Here is a 19,955-nt window from a genome sequence, read left to right as displayed (position 1 = left end):
GTGCACACAGGCTCTCACACACAGACACACATGTGCACACAGGCTCTCACACACAGACACACACGTGCACACAGGCTCTCACACACAGACACACATGTGCACACAGGCTCTCACACACAGAAACACATGTGCACATAGGCTCATACACAGACACACACGTGCACACAGGCTCTCACACACACACGTGCACACAGGCTCACACACAGACACACATGTGCACATAGGCTCACACACATACACTGAAATCCTTTTAGCATCGATAAGTCAATCAGTAATGTCTGATAAATTCTTACTATATTTCATTGTAAAAACTTTCAGATAATAATTTACACAGAGTAAAGGTTTCCTTCTTTGTCTTTGTCTTTTCTTTCATTTATTTACTCATTTATTTATTTATTAGTTTGGTTTTTCCATACAGGGTTTCTCTGTCAGTGTAGCTCTGGCTGTCCTTGAGCTCTCCACTTTAGAGATCAGGCTGGCCTCAAACTAAGAGATCTGCCTATCTCTGCCTCCCAAGTGCTGGAGTTAAAGGCGTGTACTACCTTGCCCAGCTTGGGTAAAGGCTTTTTTGACCTTGGGTTATTTCTGTCATATTTTCTTCCTTCTGGATAATGCATTTCTTTTCCAGTGCATTTATGTATGTTTGTACAAATAGTCTTATGTGTTGTAAGCTTTTAGAAGCTGTGTACATAGCACGTACATGCTGCAGTGTGCTTTGTTTATGTTGGTGTATGCAGAGCTACTGTTTTGTTTAGATCTATGGATATCCACAACTTATTCCAGAATATGAATGTATTATACACTAAACATTCTTCTATTGATAGTTTCCTGAAAATAAAAGCAACACTGTATCTGCATATTATACTGAAATGAAAAGTAATACTAAATCTAAGCACGAATTCAGCACTGCAGTGAAAATATACAGCCCATTTTTGTACGTGTGCATATTTCCTGATTTTGAAAGTTATATTCATTGGTGTGTGTGTGCAAAAAGTTTAAGAACCAAAATGTAGGCTCCACAGAGAAGGCTCAGCAGATAAAGACAGTTTCAGTGCAGTTCCAGTGACCTGAGTTCCATATACCAAGTAAAGATGGAAGCACAGAGCCAGCTCAGCAGTCCTGTCCTCTGATGTCTGCACAAGCACTGTTACATACAAGCACACGCGTTGATGATGATGAAGGTGTTGGTGTTTGTGAAGCATATACCAAACACCTGTAACTGCAGGTCCTGGGGACTGACGACCCCTGCATTCACATGCGCACACACATATAAACACATGCTGCCATGAAAGTCAAAGTAAATAAACGTCTAGAACGAAAGGATGTGGCTGAAAGGACCCCACGCTGACTCTGCAGATGTGCCTGTGTCCAGTTTCCCAGTGTGCTTTGTTCTTCAGGACGATGGGCCCACAGCGAGAGACCTGCTGGTGCAGTACGCCACGGGAAAGAAGGGCTCCAAAAACAAGAAGAAGCTGGAAAAGGCGATGAAAGTGCTGAAGGTGAGGCTGTGCCTGAGAATGCAGTGACCTTCCTAGAGTACAGAATATGCACGAGCATTAGCCAGCACATTTAAGTTTTTGAAACCAAGAGATAGTGCTAAAAACAAACCTTAGATAGTGTGAAGAATTGTAAGCATTAACATTCTAGTACGTTCAGCTATGACAAAACTCGTAACTTGAAATAATTAATTCGGTTAACTTTCCCTTAACTAGACCTGAGTTCTTAGAACAACATGGAAAAGCATTTGGTGTTTGGTGATGGTTATCCCAACAATCAATAGTTTGATCCTTCTAAAGTAGTGGTGGTGGGATTACAGTTTATTTCTGTGAGGGGTGTGTATATGTGTGTGTGTGTGTGTGTGTGTGTGTGGTTGATGCAGGCACATGTGAACACAGTATGGGTTGCCCAAGGTCGGTACTGGGTATCTTCCATCATTCTGCATCCCTCACTGACTGTGGCTAGCTGGTCAGAGCACTCCAGGAATCCCAGTGCTAGGGCTGCAGAGTTCCCCACACCCTTCTTGAGATCAAACTCGGGTCCTCAGGCTCATGTAGCAATTGCTTTTCCACCTGGGCCATCTCCCTGGCCTCTGTGTGGTCTTTGGATCTTTAAATTTGTTTTAAGTCTCACATTTTAATAGCTGGTATATTTTCAAAGCTTTTGTTTTAAAATGTTTTTTAAGACAAGGTATCACTCAGCTGTCCTGGAGCTCACTCTATAGACCAGGCTGGCCTCAAACTCACAGTAATTCACTTGCCTCTGCCTCCCAAGTGCTGGGATTAAAGGAATGCGCCACAATACCTGACTTCTCAAAGCTTAATTTAAAAAGGCAAAAAAACAACTTTAGTTCTTTTTTTTTTCCTAAAGATTTATTTATTTTATGTATGTGAGAACACTGTAGCTATCTTCAGACACACCAGAAGAGGGCATCAGATCTCATTACAGATGGTTGTGAGCTACCATGTGGTTGCTGGGAATTGAACTCAGGACCTCTGGAAAAGCAGTCAGTGCTCTTAACTGCTGAGCCATCTCTCCAGCTCCCCACCCCCAACCCCCCCATACACACACACACACTTTAATTCTTAACAATGAAATGAGATTTGTTTACATCAAAGAGTTTTTTGGTTGGCTTGGGTTTTTTGTTTTTGTTTGTCGGTTGTTTTTTTCAGACAGGGTTTCTCTGTGTAGCCCTGGCTGTCCTGGAACTCACTCTGTAGACCAGGCTGGCCTCGAACTCAGAAATCTGCCTGTCTCTGCCTCCCAAGTGCTGGGATTAAAGGCGTGAGCCACCACTGCCCGGCAGCTTGGTCTTTTTTGTTGTTTTGTTTTGTTGTTTTGGTTTTGTTTTTCTTTTAGATTAGTGTAATGGGGCAGGGAAATGGCTCAGAGGGTAAGAACGCTGCTGCCCAGGCATGATGGCCTGAGTTCAGATATCTATCTCTGGTGGGAGAAGAGACAGGTGGGTCCCTGGAAAGTAATAACCAGCCAATGTCACTGGAAAACAACAAGCTCCAGGTTCAGTAAGAAACCCGGTCTCAGTGAGACAAGGCAGAGTGATAGAGCTGCACACGGACATCTTCCCCTGGTGGATTCAGCAGACAGCACACGCACAATCTAACAGGCAGGCTCGGTCCAGCTAGTAGGTCATGTGAAAAGAATTCTGAGCAGAGGGGTTTTGAACTGTTTTCTCTTTCAGAAACAAAAGAAGAAGAAGAAACCAGAAGTGTTTAACTTTTCAGCTATTCACTTGATTCATGATCCCCAAGGTACCATAATTAGTGCTTTTAAGTTCCTTGTTGGCCGTATTACTTCCTTTGTTCTTTGTCTTGTTTTTGGTCAAGGTGCCTTAATCAAATCACCTAGGGAGCTGGGTAAAGTACAGGTTCTGCTTCATCAGGCTGTGGGTGTGGCTTCAGAGTCTGCACTCCCAAGGAAGTCCAAGTAGCTTGGCTGCAGACCATACCATCAGAAGCAAACTACATCCAGAGTCACTGTAGAGGTTAATACACACACATCTCAGGAATCTGTATTTGTGTATTTAGGAATATGCGTGTACATACATACATATATGTGCATGTAACACCAAAAAAAGGCAGGGAAAGGTAGGTATAAGGGAGAGTTTGAAGGGAGGAAAGGGAAGGGGGGAATGATAAATTATAACCTCAAAAAGTAAAAGGAATGATTTTAAGAGTAGATCTTAGGAATCCTGGGCTGAATTGCCGCCCGAGGGGGTAAGAGCATTGTCTGTTCTTGTAGAAGACCCAAGTTTGGTTCCTAGCACCCACAGGAGGCGGCTCACGGTACCAACCCAGCTGTAAGGGGATCCAACACCTCTTCTGGCCTCTGTGGGCACCTGCACACATGTGCTCTCATACACACATGCCAGCGTGTACAAAAATAGAAATAAATTCTCTAAAGAAACGTAAAAGATCATCTAGAATGGTGGCACACGCTTTTAATCCCTGACTCAGGAGGCAGAGGCAGGCAGGTCTCTGGTTCCGGGCCAGTCTCGTCTACAGAGTGAACTTTGGGAAAACTATACTTACATAGTGAGACCGTCCTTTAAGAAACATCTGAGGACTCGTGAAGCTGAGCTTGGAGTGCTGAACTTGGTGTTTGCACCAATAAGACTTTGCTGTCCCTTCCGCTGTGCCTGTAGAGCACTGTTCTGCAGCCGGGAACCTACAGCGACTCTCTGGTTCTTTCCAGACTTCGCAGAGAAGCTTCTGAAGCAGCTGGAGAACTGTAAGGAGAGGTTTGAGGTGAAGATGATGCTCATGAACCTCATCTCCAGATTGGTGGGGATTCACGAGGTATGGAGCTCGTGGCTTCTCCTGGGGGGTTAGGTGGGGTGGGCTTGGGAAAGGAAAGCGGTTATGTAGAGCACTGTCTCAGCTTTAGTCCCCAAGTCGTTTGCAGTTAGAGTCAGCAGCAAGTGCAGCCTATCCTTCTGAAGGCAGCTGCTTTTATCTACTGCTGTTTCCCCAGTGCATATGAATACTGATGTGTGCACACTCCGTTCACATGTAACTGTTCTGTGCTCTGTTTGCACTTGTTACTTTCAGATATACGTTACTTTCACATACAAGTTCCCGAGCCAGAACGAACCACACACTTGTATTGACTCTTGCTACCTCTCAGTGTGCCTAACTAACCCTTCCTGACATTCTTGACTTCTAGGTGTCTCTGGTGGGGAGTCATATGTTTGCAATGCTGGGTTCCCTACCTGCTTGTTGGTGTGGGTGTGGGTGTGTGTTGTAATGTTGGTACTTTTAGAGTAGCTGCCTTTACTAAAAATTTAGACCACAGAGAAATGTGCAGTGCATGTGTTCAGTGCCCACAGAAGCCAAAAGAGAGCTTAGGTCCTCTGGGATTGGAGAGTCACCATGTTGGTGCTGGGAACAGCTCTTAGTGGCAGAGCCATCTCTCCAATCCAGTTTTGTGACATGGTTGAATGTGTTGCTCTCCTTCCCCCAATGTGGTTGAGCTGGAATATAATAGAGTCAGGGCTGTCAGTTTGTGCTATTCAGATCTGCCCTGTTCTGTTCCCAGGACCTTTGATACCAGCTGGTTCTGGTCTTGCTTCTCTCTGTGAACACCAACACGGAGCTCTGCAGCCAGGCCAGTGGCAGAGTTAAAGAGTGTGGGTTTTGTTTGCCTTTGCCTACTTCATTCTGCCCTTTCTCTTGCATGTGGTGAGACAGCAGGGTAGTGTTGGGGAGGAAATTCTTTCCCTGGGTTACTGCAGCGTATTGAGTTAGCCTGTGGCAAGAATGCTTACTGAGACAGAACAAGTCAAGTGCATTTGTCGTGAAATGAGGTTACATGATGGAACTGAAATCCCATGCTTAGGTTTATAAATGTTAAAGCTGCCGTGCTCTTCTCTCCACAGCTTTTCCTCTTCAACTTCTACCCTTTTGTGCAAAGGTTTCTGCAGCCCCACCAGAGAGGTAACCTTCTGTGTGTGCTCCTTGCTGGCCTCAGCCTTAGGGGTGACTGGTCTGTGGTTCTTGTGTCATTAAGGACAGATGGAGTTATGTGTGTTCTATATAGAGAGGGAAAATGGAATGCTGAGGCAGGAGGATCAGAACTTCAAGCCAGCCCCAACTACATGCTGGATTGGAGGCTAGCCTGGAGTACATCAAAGCTCTTCTCAAACAAACAGAAGATAAAACCCAACCCTAACCTTCCCAGCAAAAACCATGACAAAGGAGGACAGAGAGGCCTATGTTTCTTCCTTAAATCAGCACATTTTCTTTTCCTATTCGTTAACGACAAGCTGGGGTTATTTTCCAAGTACTGCTCTTGCAGAGGATCAGATGAGTTCAGTTCCCATTACCCACTTCAGGCAGCTCTGGGGGAATGCAGTGCCCTCTTTTGGTCTTTGTGAGCACTGCACTTAAGTGCACAAAGTCACACACACACACACACACACACACACACACACACACATACCACTATTCTTTTTTTCTTTTTTTTTTTAAGTAAAATAAAAATTAAAGATAAATTTTTTAGCAAGTCCTTTTATAATATAAATTCTCCTGTTGAACATTCTAATTTGGGGGCTGGAGGGAAGGCTTTGCAGTTGAGAGCACGTACTACTCTTGTTTAGGACCTGGATTTTCTTCTCAGCTCCCACATGGTGACTTAGCCATCCATAAACTCCAGCTAGGAGATCTGATACCCTCCTCTGACCTCTGCAGGCACCAGGCAAGCATGTGGTGCAGGTACACAAGTGCAGGCAAAACATCCGTACACATAAAAATAAATAAATAAATGGCAAAAAGAGAGAAAGTGTAGTTTTCACCTTCAACTGTAGCTTTGTGGTAGAGGACTTTATGTTCTCCGTGGCCTTGTGTGCAGTCTCAGTCAGCGGTGGCACAGAGGCAGGCAAGGATGGTTGCCTGTTTTACCTTTGGAACTTAACCAGAACAGGAAGGAAGTGAACAGGCGAGCTTATGACAGGAGCCTGATACTGTGCTAAGAGCTCTCTCTACATCACTGGGTCAGGTTGTTAAATGGCCTCTTTGAAGTATAAAAAGAAAGTATCCAAGAACATTTCAAATAAATGACAAATCAACATTTGCCCATCTTTCCCAAAGGCCCCTCCTTTCCTTGTTTGTTGACTGGTGATGGCTTATTGTTTGTTTTGGTTTTGTGTTTTGTTTTTGAGAAACTCTCACTATACATTGCTTGGCTAGTGTGGAACTTCTTTGTAGACCAGGCCAGCCTTGAATTCACAGAGATCTGCCTGTCTCTGGCATGCACCGGAACCCAATTTGATGCTTGTTTGTTTTTGAAACAGTCTCTGTAGCCCAGGCTGGCTTGAACTTCAGCAAACCTCCTACACTGGCCTCTTGTGTGCTGTAGTTACAGCCTGAATCACCGTGTCTGGTTCCAAGGCCTTGTTCTTTACATATACTATGCTGCCTCTTGGACAAGAGTATGTGATATGTGTATATTGAGTTTGTTCAACAAATGTTTGTTTGTGACTTGTTTGGTTAGTTTGGGACTTAGACTGGATTTTGGTATGCAACCCGAGACATGGCCCGATGTCAGGGTCCTTCCGTTTCTGCTACCATTCTTAAGTGCTAGGATTGTAGGTGTGAGCTACCTACTGCTCATGGCCTTCTTTGTGGTTTCTGTGCATGCGCAGGAAGCCAAGGAGAGCAGAACGTCTGTGAGACGCTGAGGTCTACAGTGACCCTAAAGCAGAGTCCTTCCTTAACTCAGCGGATTTGCGCTCTAGACAGAAGTCTAGACGTCCTCACTGGGTAGAATATCCAGGCGGAGTGTTTGGAAGAGGAAAGCAGAGGAAGGACAGGAGCAAGCATGGGGCGGGTGCTGTTTAGGCTGTAGGGTCAGGCAGACCTTTCTCATAAGCAGCAGTTGAGCAAGGGCCTGAATGTGGCAGCGGGTGAACCATGCAGACAGGTTGGGGCTGGGGTTGAGGTAGATACATAAGTGGCAGTCATGACATGTGGATTTGCTTGCCACATTGTGGTAGTCCTTGGTAGTGACAACATTTGCCCTTTCTATCTCTTGTGCTTTTAGAAGTCACGAAGATCCTTCTGTTCGCTGCACAAGCCTCTCATCACCTGGTGCCCCCAGAGGTGAGACACTTCCCCTAACTTCCAGGTTGTGTGTATGGAGGGGTGCCACCGTTGGCATGTTACGGTTACTTCCCAGAGTTAGGGTCTCTCCTGACCCTTCTTTAAATGAACAGACGAGACCAGTCACATGACTCAGTGGGTAAAAGTACTTACCAGAAAACTGACACCATGAGTTTGATACCCAGAACTCATTTAAACTAAATGTAACTCTGCACATCTAATCTGGTACTCCTATCAAGAGATGATAGGCAGGAAGATCTCCCCAGAGAGCAAAGGCCAGCGAGCCTGGAAGTGCAGCTCAGTAGAAACGGGAGAGCAGCTTCTGTGAGGATGAGAAGCGAATCCTACAAGTTGTCCTTTGACCTCCTGCTGCTGCACTGCAGTCCTCGTGCGGGGGAAGCAGGGACCTCCGCCTGACTCAGCTCTTTTGTTTCCAACTCCGCCTGACTCAGCTCTTTTGTTTCCAACTCAGATTATTCAGTCGTTGCTTGTGACAGTGGCCAACAATTTTGTTACTGACAAGAACTCTGGGGAAGTCATGACCGTAGGGTATGTAAAACATACTTGGGGACAGTCCGTGTTTATAATGTATTAAGATGGACAGTTACGCTGTGCATGTGTCTAGAAAAGTGGTTTCCTCAGGAGGCTTTGTAATTTCATTTATTGGTGAGAATTCTGAAGAGGGAACTAGATAACAGTACTTGTCCCGATCAGCCATTTTTATAGTTTTAGATGTTTTATAGTTTTATTCTTATGAGAATGATTTCATTAGCCTAAGTTTTTCTTTTTCTTCCACCTTGGATTTGTCTCCTGCAGGCGCAAGAGATTTGTTAATGAATCACTCTTTAATTCTAGAGAACTGCAATTGCCCTTTTGGGTAACACAAAAGTTTATCTAATCTGTGCACCTGTAAATGATATGCTAAGCAGTGTCTTGGTGTCTCCCTTGCAAACTGCTGCTGGGGTAACAGCCCTGAAGACCTTTAACCCTTCCAGTCAGACTTCACGCCCTCTCTCCTTAGCTGGAAGCCAATACTGCCATGATTTGTTGTGGCCAATACTGATCCTTGTTACACCACTGTCAGAGGAAGTGCAACTGTTGGGAATGTCAGTCTGTAGGGCCCTTTGCCCTCACAGTCTCTGCCACACTGCAGGCTTAGGGGGCCTAAGCCTAGTAGTACGCTTATTTTACATCCATTTTCCTTTTCCAGGATCAATGCTATAAAAGAGATCACAGCTCGATGTCCTCTGGCCATGACTGAAGAGCTTCTTCAGGACCTGGCTCAGTATAAGACACACAAAGATAAGAGTGAGTAGCAGGTCGTTCTCTGTAGGCAGTGAGTGCAGTGTGGCTCACTCTTGCCTCACTGCTGCCTTTGCTTCAGAATTTCTAATCAAAGGCAGTGTCTCCTAGATGTGATGATGTCTGCCAGAACTTTGATCCATCTCTTCCGGACATTGAACCCTCAGATGTTGCAGAAGAAGTTCCGGGTAGGTTAATCTAAAGATGGTGGTCTCAGAAAGGGAGGGTAATGCCTGCAGTTCACATGTTAGATTAGCTTTCCTGGAGAGTGGCTGTGATGTGTGTGGGTCTGTTCTTCAAGCTTAGGGGGGGACTTGATTGAGTTCCTTGGTCCTCGGCCCTTGCTGCTGGCATGTGCTCTGTGATGGACAGCTCAGTCCGAAAGGTCTGCTGGGCTGTGTGTAGTTGACAGTGTGTGATACTGTCAGCAGGCTGCAGTGAGCAGCTGACACACAGCCCCACCAGGTGCTGCCTCTTTCAGCAGAGAGGGAGGTGTGTTTTTAATACAAAGACATAGCACTGTTGAGACTTAAAATGTCAGAGCAGTTTGGTATTCTTTACAAAGCCAGTTTCTCAAATTCGATCAAGAGACAGTGAGGAAGAAGTGAGCCTGCTGTACCTGGGGTTACGCTGTTTCTGACATGTAAGCAGGCCGTCCCCTATTTGACTCTATGTTTAATAGTGCTCACACCCTATAGTGCCTTTCATAATGAATTTTTAAAAACTCTAAGCACCTTATTTTTAAATAATTTTCTCTTTTAGGGTAAACCCACTGAAGCCTCCATCGAAGCAAGAATACAGGAATATGGGGAATTAGATGCTAAAGATTACATCCCAGGAGCAGAGGTTCTAGAGCTCGAGAAGAAGGAAACTACAGAAGATGATGAAGGTTCCTCTGCCTGCCCTTTGCCTTGCCTTTTGCTGCGGTTTGAACCTTGCTCAGTCTCTACTGATGTTAGGGAAGCTGCCTGGCAGGACTAGGGAGCTGCTTACGAGTGAAAATGGCAGACCACAGACTCAGACAGGCTCCCTGTGGTCTGAGGACAGGCTGTGTTTTTCTGGCCCCTTCTTTCCTTCCTTCCTTCCTTCCTTCCTTCCTTCCTTCCTTCCTTCCTTCCTTCCTCCCTCCCTCCCTCTTTCCTTTTTTCCCTCCACCCCTTTTCTTATTTTGAGCAGAATTTCTCTGTTTAACAAAACCCTAGATGTCCTGAACTCACTCTAGACCAGGCTAGCCTTAAACTCAGAGTTCTGCCTGTCTCTGCCCCTGAGTGCTGGGATTAAAGCTCTGTGCCGCTACACCCAGCCTCTGGCATGTTTCTTACTCAGAATCCGTTCCTCTTTGAGCTGTAAGAATTAGGTAAATCACTGTAACATTTTGGCTTTTAGTAGATTCTTAGTCAGTGCTAGTCCCTGTTCCTTAAATTAAATTGATGTGGCATAGCACACATCAACTCCTGTTGTTGGTCAGTGGCGCATCTGAGCTCGTTAACTTCCTTTCCAACCTTGCTCACTTACCTCATCTTGCTGTGCTCATTCCCACAGATGAATGGGAAAGCGCCAGCCTCAGTGAGGAGGAGGAGGATGGTGAGTGGGTTGATGTGCACCACTCTTCTGATGAGGAGCAGCAAGCAATTGTAAGTCCATATGGCTTCGAGACTGCGGCATGCTCATAGTTACCTAGATGCCATTTTTTGCTGGGCCATGTTAAAATTTAAACGACTTGAGCTGTCTGTCACTTAAGCTGGTAGTCAATTCTCCTTTTGGCTGTATGCTTTTCAAGGCCACGAAGCTGGACAGCATGCCCATGGAGGAACGGAAAGCCAAGGCTGCAGCCGTCAGCACCAGTCGAGTTTTAACGCAGGATGACTTCCAGAAAATCCGCATGGCCCAGATGAAGAAGGAAATGGATGCTGCCCCGGGGAAAGCCCAGAAAAGGAAATACTTAGAAATTGACAGTGACGAGGAGTCCAGGTAAGGCTGGCCCAGCCTGCTGTCAACCCGTGTGCCAGTGGTGGCAGCAGGCAGACAAATCCCACCCCATCTTGTATTTTATTTTTCCCTCACCACAGGGGTGAATTGCTGTCTCTTCGGGACATTGAACGCCTTCATAAAAAGCCCAAGTCTGACAAGGAGACGAGACTAGCAACTGCAATGGTGAGTGGGGCATACATCATTCTACCATTTGCAAACAGAAAGCAAATAAAATGAATGATAATGCCCCAGTGATGTAGCCATAAACTTCCCGTCTCTCTTTTCATCCGTGAAAGATAGACTTATATAAACATAGAATAAGATGCGCCATTATTAGGTGTTGAGTTGACTAAGTTTTTTTGTTTTGCTTTGAGACGGGTGGAATCTTATATAACCCATAACCCAGGCTGGTCTAAAGCTTTAAGTAAGGAAGCCCTTGGCTGCCTGAGGCTCCTGCCTCGACTTTGAAGGTGGGTGCAGACAGGTGCTGCCACTCTTGGTTTATGTGGTGCCTAGGAGGGGACCTGGTGCTGTGCCAAGCAGCATTCTCCCTGCTGAGCCACAGCCGAGCCCTAGTGGCTCTGTTTTGTGTTTTGCTGTATTTTGTTGTTGTTTTGAGACAGGCTCTCCCTATGTGTCTATGGCTGTCCTGGAACTTTCCGTATAGACCATTGAATTTAAAGACCAGCTTGTATCTGACTCCCGAGTGTTGGGATTAAAAATATATACTACTACATTAGACTTTTGACAACTCTATATAGCCTTGTGACTACCACTCAAAAACAAAACGTAGAGGATAAAAGTGCAGCGTTACACGTTCATGGTATCAGAGGGCTTAGCACATTTTTTAAAGCAGTAGAAACTTATGTTCACAGCGTCAGCCTCTGACTCGTGCTGTCGCTGCTCATGTTTGTACAGCGACTATTGTCAGCTGCTCCTGTGCCTTAACTGCCCTGCGGAGTCATCAGACACAAGCCCTGCCTCACCTTGCTTCTGTCTGAAGGGAGACCTGTTAGATAGTTCAGAGCCCATGCTCTCTCCTCTACACGCTTCACACTCTGATGTCTTTCCTTTCTCCTTTTCCTACCGTGCCAAAAACAGCTTTGCTTCCTGGGAATCAGGGTGAATCAGGCCATTTCCTTCCACTGAGCTCAAAGCCTGTTTCTGTTGGACTGCGTCTAGGGAGCAAGAGCTGTGTTCTGTCCCCGTCTCGTCCTTGGCATCCAACGGGGCCATTAGAGAATTCCTGAGCTGTGTTATCTATGAAGAAACACTGATCACTAATCCTTTTGTGCTGATAGGCTGGAAGGACAGACCGGAAGGAGTTTGTGAGGAAGAAAACCAAAATAAACCCATTTTCCAGTTCCACAAATAAAGAGAAGAAAAAGCAGAAGAACTTTATGATGATGCGGTACAGCCAGAATGTCCGGTCAAAAACAGCACGCTCCTTCCGGGAGAAGCAGGTGGGTCTAGCGTGAAGCCTGTGTTCAAGACAGCCCTATGTTTGACAGGAAGGGTGCTTTCTGAGGACCACGTGCCGAGTGTGCTCTGTGGTTCAACTGAGTGCTCTGAGGCTGGGAGCAGTCAGGGCAGGAAAGACTCAAACCTGAGTTGATAGCAGTCACCATGTGACCTGTGGGTGACCCAGGATCTTCTCTGTAAGTAAGAGAAAGGGGGGGGGGGGCTACTGTGTGAACTCACCCAGGCTGGCTTTTCTTGGAGATTCTCTTGCTTCAGCCAGCTAGGTGTTGCTTTGCTTTATGATTGCAGGCACCATGGTACCATGCATGGCCCAAGGGTCATGCTGTGTGGCTGGCCTGCTTATCTCAGTGATGGACATTTTGCAGCCTCCTCTCGTGGATGTATATCAGATCTTATCACATATCATTCTGAAGCAACTGTAGAAAACCAATTCCAAACTACATGGTCTCTGAACTATCTTTCCTGGAAGAATGTTGTTTCTTCATCCTGTAGTTGTCTTGCTGCTTAGACTGAGAAATGAATGAGCATTTCTGCCTGTATCCCTGCCCTGCAGTTTCTCCAGGGTTTATTCATTATAACACTTAACCCTTAGCTAGGCAGTAGTGACACACACCTTTAGTCCAGCACTCGGGAGCCAAAGGCAGGCAGACTATCCTCGAGGTCAGCCTGAGTGAGTTCCTGGACTACACAGAAAAACCCTGTCTGTGGGATGGGGGTGGTGGGTGGGGAGGGGGCAACAAAACCATAGCCCTGGTTCCTGCTTTTCCCTGTTGTCTCAGCTGCACTTAGACCAAGATGCACTATGTATTGTCCCTGAAACTTCCTATTAGCCTGGACTGTCTGGGAAAGAGCAGCAAGCTTCACCCCTTGCCAGTGTGTCACTGTCCTGACAGAATTTAGAAGCCTTGCTGTGGATCCCAAAGGAACCGGGACCATGTGGAGAGAATGGACTGTAGACACACCATCTATTTGGCTAGTGCTGTTTGAAGACAGAAGGGAATAGTTGTGGCAGTAGTTGTGCTGTCTGAAGTTTATAGCCAGCAGGCGTTGGCCTGCTGCATAACTACTCAGAGCTTCTTGGTAGCTCACATGAGCAGGTCCTAGAAGTGAAGTGTAAGCACAAACAGCCAACAGACACTGGAAAGAGATAGGATACCTCTTTAGCTGGACATGGTGAGATGTTTTAAATCCTCTCAATGTCCCAACAACCTATGAAGAGACTCATAGTCCCAGCTGGAAGCTGGAAGCTGAAAGCATGGAGACAGACATGAAATCCAAAACCTTAGGACATTAGCTGTAGAGCCAGGTGAGCTATCCTAGAGTGGGTTTGTACTCTTGAGACAGGGTCTCAGATGAGAGGGAGCCCAGGCCACCGAGTCTTTCTCATGCAGCCTGGCTCCCAACAGAGCAAAACAAAGTAAAGGGGAAAGCCAGATTGTTTTTCAGGAGTGTGTGACAAAGAGTGTTATGGGAATTATTAAACTGTGTTCAGCACATGTAAGACAGTGCCTTGGCCTTGCTCGCTGTTCTTGATAGCCTTTAGTATTGTTGTTATCTGTGAAGAATTAGAAATCCTGGGTGGAAGCTGTACTCTTAAGTCAAGCAGAGAGGTACTAGGTGCCCGTCCTCTGCAGAAGGTCACTGCAGACATCATCACAGATCCTGTGGCTTGAAGACAGAATCACAACCAGCTACAACACACACCACTGCTTTTACCCCACCTGATGTATTTCAACACAAAGTGATTTAAAATTTTTTAAAATTGGCCTGGAGAGATGGCTCAGTGGTTAAGAGCGCTGACTGCTCTTCCAGAGGTTCAATTCCTAACAACCACATGGTGGCTCATAAACATCTGTAAATAGGATCTGATGCCTTCTGGTGTGTCTGAAGACAGCTACAGTGTACTCATATAAATAAAATAAAGTAAATCGTTTTAAAAAAAAAAAGTTAAAAAATTTAACAGCCTAGGTTGGTGAGATGGCGCATGAGGTAAAATTCAGGAACCATGATGTGCAGGAGAGAGAATTAGTTCAACCAAGATGTGCTGTGAAGCCCACCAGGGCACCAGGGCATGTGCACCTTCTCACACACACACACAGAATACAGTTAAAAAAAAAAATTAAAGTAAGAGCCTGAATTAGCTAGGAAGATATCTTTGCCTTGAGCTTAATTCCCTGGATTTTAACTCCTAAGTTATTGTCTTGAAGTTGGAGCTATTGAAGAGAGATGACAGGTGACACATGGTAAGATTGTCTTACTTTGCCCTCTGAGCCATCTTGCTGACTTGGATTGGATCCTTTAGGGAATATTTTATTAAGTGATGTTGTTATGAGAGTTCTTGACTGAGTCGTTCTTGTCTGGTACCTTGATGATGGAGTTGATGTAACAGGGTTCTTACAGGTTCTTGACATAGTCTTTCTCTTCTCTTGCAGCTAGCACTCCGAGATGCACTTCTGAAAAAGAGGAAAAGAATGAAGTAACTTATCAGCAAGTTATCCATTTCCTGCCCCATGCTGTGTGAATCAGCATGCCGAAAATTAGTAAACTTTTGCTTACATTAAAGAGTCGAGGAACACTATATTTTGTAAACCACAGTAACATTTGTAGCAATTTGGTATTCTTAATTGGGAGGTGGGGCTGGTGGGATGTGTAATGTAAATAGTAGCAATGTTAAGAAGTGCTGAGTACCTACTCATTGCTGCTGTGTATGTAGCTGAATGAGCCAGAGCCCTTGGCTGAGGGCAGATGTACATACGGTGTTTATAGTAAGATGTACATAGTTCCCTGGTGGCAGCTAGTCCGTCTTCCTGGGGTCCCTGGGCTCTTGGACTAACTGTGCAGGGATGGGAGTTATTCATGCTCTGTGATCAGGACAGTGTTACAAGAGTAAGAGGTTCTTACTTGTAAATAGGCTTGCCTGCTCAAACAGGCTCCTGCTGTACAGATTCGGGTGGACAGTTGAGCTCCACTCTTATTTTTTAGTGTAAAGAGTTTTGGCTAAGCTCTCATTTTTTTTTAATTGCCTTAAGTCTAAATAGTGATTTTGAAATGCCTAGCAGGGTGTGGTGGCACACACCCATAATCCCAGCACTTGGGAAGCCAAGGCAGGAGGCTCGTGAGTTTAGAACCAACTTGACATCCTGAGTTAGTTCAGGGTAGCCTGAGCTATAATTGAGAACCAAAGCTATCTTTGAGCTATCTTTGGGTGGCTGGTTCTCTGCTGCCTGTTGGGGGTTTTGTTTTCCTTTCTTTCCTGTGCTGGAGATGAGCCCCGGGCCCTCATGCTTACCCTGAGCAGGTTCTCCCGCTGGGCTTCACCCCACCCCTGAGTGCCTACTCTTCACATGGTTTGACCAGTTCCCGTGCCTTGTTCTCAACCAAAGCTACAGGTTGTTAGTAGTCAGATGGGTGTGTACCGCGGTGTGTGCTGCTGTTGCCACATGTGAATGCATTGCAGGACCAGTCTGCATGCAGGCTGCTTGGTTGAGAAGCAGTTTGATGCCTTTTGCATCAGACTTCCTAGGTGCTGTTGTCATGAGAACGGGTTTGATGTTCACGGTAGAGGAAGGGCAGTCTCTGCCCCTCGGCTGGAGAGCAGCTGCTGCTGGTTGCCTTCCTCTCAATCGCTCTGTTCAGCTTCTGAGGTCGACTTGGGTTTATTTGTCCCTTGCTTTCCCCAACGGTGCCCAGGTCACTGTTAGGGGACTGCCCATCAGCCTCACCCAGCACAGCTGTGGAGGAAGTTTCTGGTGCATATCTGTGTGTGTGAGACCTGAAGCCGTCCCTTCGCTTTCTTCCTGTGTTCCTCACGGGTGTGTGCTTAGGCACCAGCTCTAAGCAGCCAGAGCTCTGAAAGCAGCTGGAGCTGGAGCTTCCCTCAGCTCCAGCTTCTGGGACTTCAGGCACACACTACCAAGGCCAGTTTCTAGGCTGCTAGGTCATACCCAGGGCTTGGCATAGAAATCCAGAATGCCAGCATGCCACATGCATGGCATTAGCAAAGTTCACAGGACACTCTCGCCTGTTCCCTGCTGCATCTCTGGTGCTAGCTAAGGGTCTCCTAGGATATAGAGGGCACAGCAGCTGTTTGAACATGAGGATTAACCCCAGCCTGCCAGGGTTTCCATCTGTAAATGTTAGACCACCTACCTCTCTTTTAGTAAATTGTGTTTTGGGAGGGGTTTTTTTTTGTTGGTGTTTTTTTTCCCCTTATAGTTACAGTTGCTATGTTTATTTTAACCATCCAACCCAATGTCTAGGCAGCTAGTGTAAAGTCCATATTGAATATCCATTGTGTATAAAGCACTGCTAGATGTTTGTGGCTGTCTTTGTGTCATGTTGAAACTTATTCCCAATGCGTGCGGTAGGCAGACTGCACTGTAGAAAACAGTTCCTAAATCCGGTGGCTACTGGAGTAATTTTTAACTGTTACAGTTAATGCAAATTTTGTTTCCTTCCTTTCTAATTCGTTGAAAATGTATAATGTATGTAGAGTATTACATTGAAATTTCAGTTTCAAATGTATAATGTATGTAGAGTATTACGTTGAAACTTTAAAGCGTTTAATTGTTCTGAGTGTCCTATTGAAGCTCTTTTAGGTGACATATGTTTAAACTCTCTCTAGATGATGTTTTCTCCCAAATAGTATCCACTCATTCCTTACATGGTTTGGAGTGTATCTCTCGAGATTTAGGGAGGCTTTACCAGGTATGGGGACACACACCAGTAATACCAGCACTTGGGAGAATGAGGCAGGCAGGGGTGCTCTGTGGTTGAAACCACATAGCAAGAGAGCAAAACCCTGTCTGGGGGTTTGGGGGTGGGGTGAGGATATGAAATGGGGGAGAGTAGAGAGAACTTGACCAAAAGAAGAAAGCTGGCAGCAGCTGGAACTCTGGGTCAGGTCAGAGCTCCAGGATTAAGCCTTTCCGTCGTCTCTGCTTCTCACCCATGTAAAGATACAAAGGAAAACAGAGAGCACAGCGGCTTCAGCAACAGTTAACAGCACAACTCCTGTTTCCATAAGGCTGTCTGTCATTTTCTCCTGCAGATTCTGCTTGTGTGTTTTAACCATCTCATCTCAGTGTATAAGTGGCTAAAGTTTGAAAAGGATTTGTAGCATAATCCAGTGTACATGTAGGTAATTATAAAAAAAATCCAGAAAATGTGCCAAATATTAGGGGGTGGGGGTTGGTGCTGGGACCGTGTGTAAGCTGTATTTTCTTTCTACTTTCTGAGTCTTTCACAGTATATATGTTTTTACTTAATGTCACTGTGTAAGAAACCAAAAAGTAAAAATGAGGTGAGAAATAAAGGTCTGTGGCAAGTCGTCCTTGTGAAATCTCTCCATAATTAGAAGGAGCAGCATTCACCCCCCCCCCCCCCCCCCCACACTGCCAAGTGATGTCAGGATCAAGCCAAGGCCCCACATGATGTGGGGCAAGTGAGCTACCACCAAGCTATACTTCAGCCTAGACAGGCCTGCACTGTCAACCCCAAGGCACTGTGGGCTTTAAGCGTTCTCCCCTTCCTCATTCTTTCCCTGGCTTCCCGGTGTCTAGAAAGATCCTATAAGACCCTGTCTGAGCCCTGCCAGCAATACTCAATGTTGTCAGAAGGACCATTAGCTAGGGGCTGGAGAGCTGAATCAGTCTGTGTGACCCAGTGCCCTCTTTAAGGGCACCAGGCATGCATGTATTGGAGAGACATACATGCAGGCAAAACACCCATACACATTAAAAAATCCTTTAAAAGTACTATTACCATGTTGGTTTTTAAAAAAAAAAACAAAAACAAAAAACTGGCTTCCAGTTTGCACAAGAGTCTAAAGAAGAAAAGCATAAACTTCAGCTCAAAGAAATCCCAAGTACGCAAGAGCTGCAGTTTGTTTGTTTTGAGCTACAATTTGTAAACATACATCTGTGGTTGTTTCCCTGCAGGTAACAGAAAGTGCATTTTAAATATCCTAACCAAACAAGAGCTTGTCTCCCATAAGTCTAGGTGTGGACAGATAACAAACTGCTTTGTCAGCCTCCGTATGCTGAGGCCGGTCTCTGACTTCAGATGCAGGTCCAGTGTGGCTGCAGTTGGCTCATTTCTCATCCAGTTTTCATTTGAGTGCACTGTGCTGATTCTTCAGCACTTAAGCCTCAACTTTCAACTCCTTTTCCTAGGGAAGCAGGTCCACAGAATCCGTCCTGCAGCCTACCAGAGTGATACACGGCCACTCTTCCTAAGAGAAGGTGGGAAGTCTGACTCTGCACAGTCATCCCAAGAGAACTGGGCTGCTTTCTAGCTAGGAGGATGTACATGGAACATGATTGGGTCTGCCACAGCTTACTAAATGACAGAAATAGATACAGCATCTCTAAACTGTGGACAATGTTGCACACTATAGTTGGGTGGAGTACTGGTTACTTTTTGCTGTGACCAAATACCTGAGAAGCAGCAACTTAGGAAAAACTCCCAGTGTGAAGGGATACAACCTTCATAGAGAGAGGCATGGCAGAAGGCAACTCCCTGGAGCCAATGTGTGACTAAGGCTCCTCATCTCCACAGCCAGAAGACAGAACAAACGCCTGAAGCCCTCACTGCACCTCAGCCCAGGTCCCCCAGCCAGCCCCCAGTTCCTAAAGTTCTGAACTCCAAAACTACCACTGCCAGCTAGTGAGGCTGTGGGGAACATTTGATGCCCAGGTAACAATTGTTAGTGAACATTATTTTAAGCTAAGAGGCAAGGCGGGATGTGTGATACCCACCTATAATCCCAGTCCTCATGAGGCTGAGGTTAAAGGGATAGAGAATTTAAAGGCCAGCCTGGGCTACACACACCCTGTCTCAAAACATACACAGGAGATATAAACACTAGTAATGTAGGGGGGAAAAAGTGTTTTTAAAGCAGCATATGTCTCTATATAGTATATGTAATATATTTAAAAGTGTGGGACAGTAGACCGTGCCAGGACACACCAGGTTGAGTGGGTCTGAGACCCCAGCACACAGGCATCCACCTGAGATGATAGGCCATCTCCCTGCTCCCTACCAGGTTCCTGGCCCAGAACACGTGTGTAGGAATCGTGACCTATGGTCACAGCGTTCTCCATGCTAATGAGGTATCTAGAGGTCCCAAGTGTTTAGCCAATAAGCTTTCCTTCCTGGACATTCCTTCCTGCAAAAGGTATTTAATCTTGGGTTCACCCTGAGAAGGTGGTATGCACCCATTTTCCACGATGAGCAGTCAATAAATGGTATGGATAAAGATGGAGCATGGAGAAAGCCTTTGACTGTGAGCTACAGCCTAAGTCTCCAGTAAAAGGCCTCTCTGTGATCCCAGACAACTGTCACCAAGCTAAGGACAATCGCCAAGGAACTAAGCCGGAGTTCTCACCCCCACCCACCCCTCCCAGGGCTCATTGGCCTCAGCCCCAGGGTCCCTAACTCTGTCACTCCCCCACCCCCTCGTGGCCCAGCAGCACCTGAATGTCCAGGAGTTTGGGAGCTCCTGGTCCTAGGCTCTTCATTGCATTCTTGACTCTTCTGTGTGGTTTTCCAGCAGTGACTGGATGCCTGGGAGTCAGGGAACCCCAG

At 45.9% G+C, this 19,955-nt stretch overlaps 1 protein-coding gene across 1 annotated transcript in view; it reads left to right on the top strand.

Annotated features, from left to right (window-relative positions):
• Sdad1 (SDA1 domain containing 1) overlaps window positions 1-17,697 on the top strand; it is a 26,875-nt gene extending 9,178 nt beyond the window's left edge. The window contains exons 9-22 of the mRNA XM_021162607.2: window positions 1,398-1,499; window positions 3,197-3,266; window positions 4,210-4,313; window positions 5,393-5,450; window positions 7,555-7,613; window positions 8,086-8,162; window positions 8,824-8,921; window positions 9,027-9,103; window positions 9,678-9,804; window positions 10,458-10,549; window positions 10,696-10,886; window positions 10,985-11,069; window positions 12,188-12,349; window positions 14,801-17,697. Coding sequence (XP_021018266.1) covers window positions 1,398-1,499; window positions 3,197-3,266; window positions 4,210-4,313; window positions 5,393-5,450; window positions 7,555-7,613; window positions 8,086-8,162; window positions 8,824-8,921; window positions 9,027-9,103; window positions 9,678-9,804; window positions 10,458-10,549; window positions 10,696-10,886; window positions 10,985-11,069; window positions 12,188-12,349; window positions 14,801-14,848 — 1,350 coding nt within the window. The 3' untranslated portion in view covers window positions 14,849-17,697. The remainder of the gene's footprint in view (window positions 1-1,397; window positions 1,500-3,196; window positions 3,267-4,209; window positions 4,314-5,392; window positions 5,451-7,554; window positions 7,614-8,085; window positions 8,163-8,823; window positions 8,922-9,026; window positions 9,104-9,677; window positions 9,805-10,457; window positions 10,550-10,695; window positions 10,887-10,984; window positions 11,070-12,187; window positions 12,350-14,800) is intronic.
• Window positions 17,698-19,955: the final 2,258 nt, after the last annotated feature.

This window comes from Mus caroli, chromosome 5 (genome assembly GCF_900094665.2).
Source record: "Mus caroli chromosome 5, CAROLI_EIJ_v1.1, whole genome shotgun sequence".
Lineage (NCBI taxonomy): Eukaryota > Metazoa > Chordata > Mammalia > Rodentia > Muridae > Mus > Mus caroli.
Note: the sequence above shows the minus strand (reverse complement) of the source record. Positions and strands in the feature narration are given on the sequence as shown.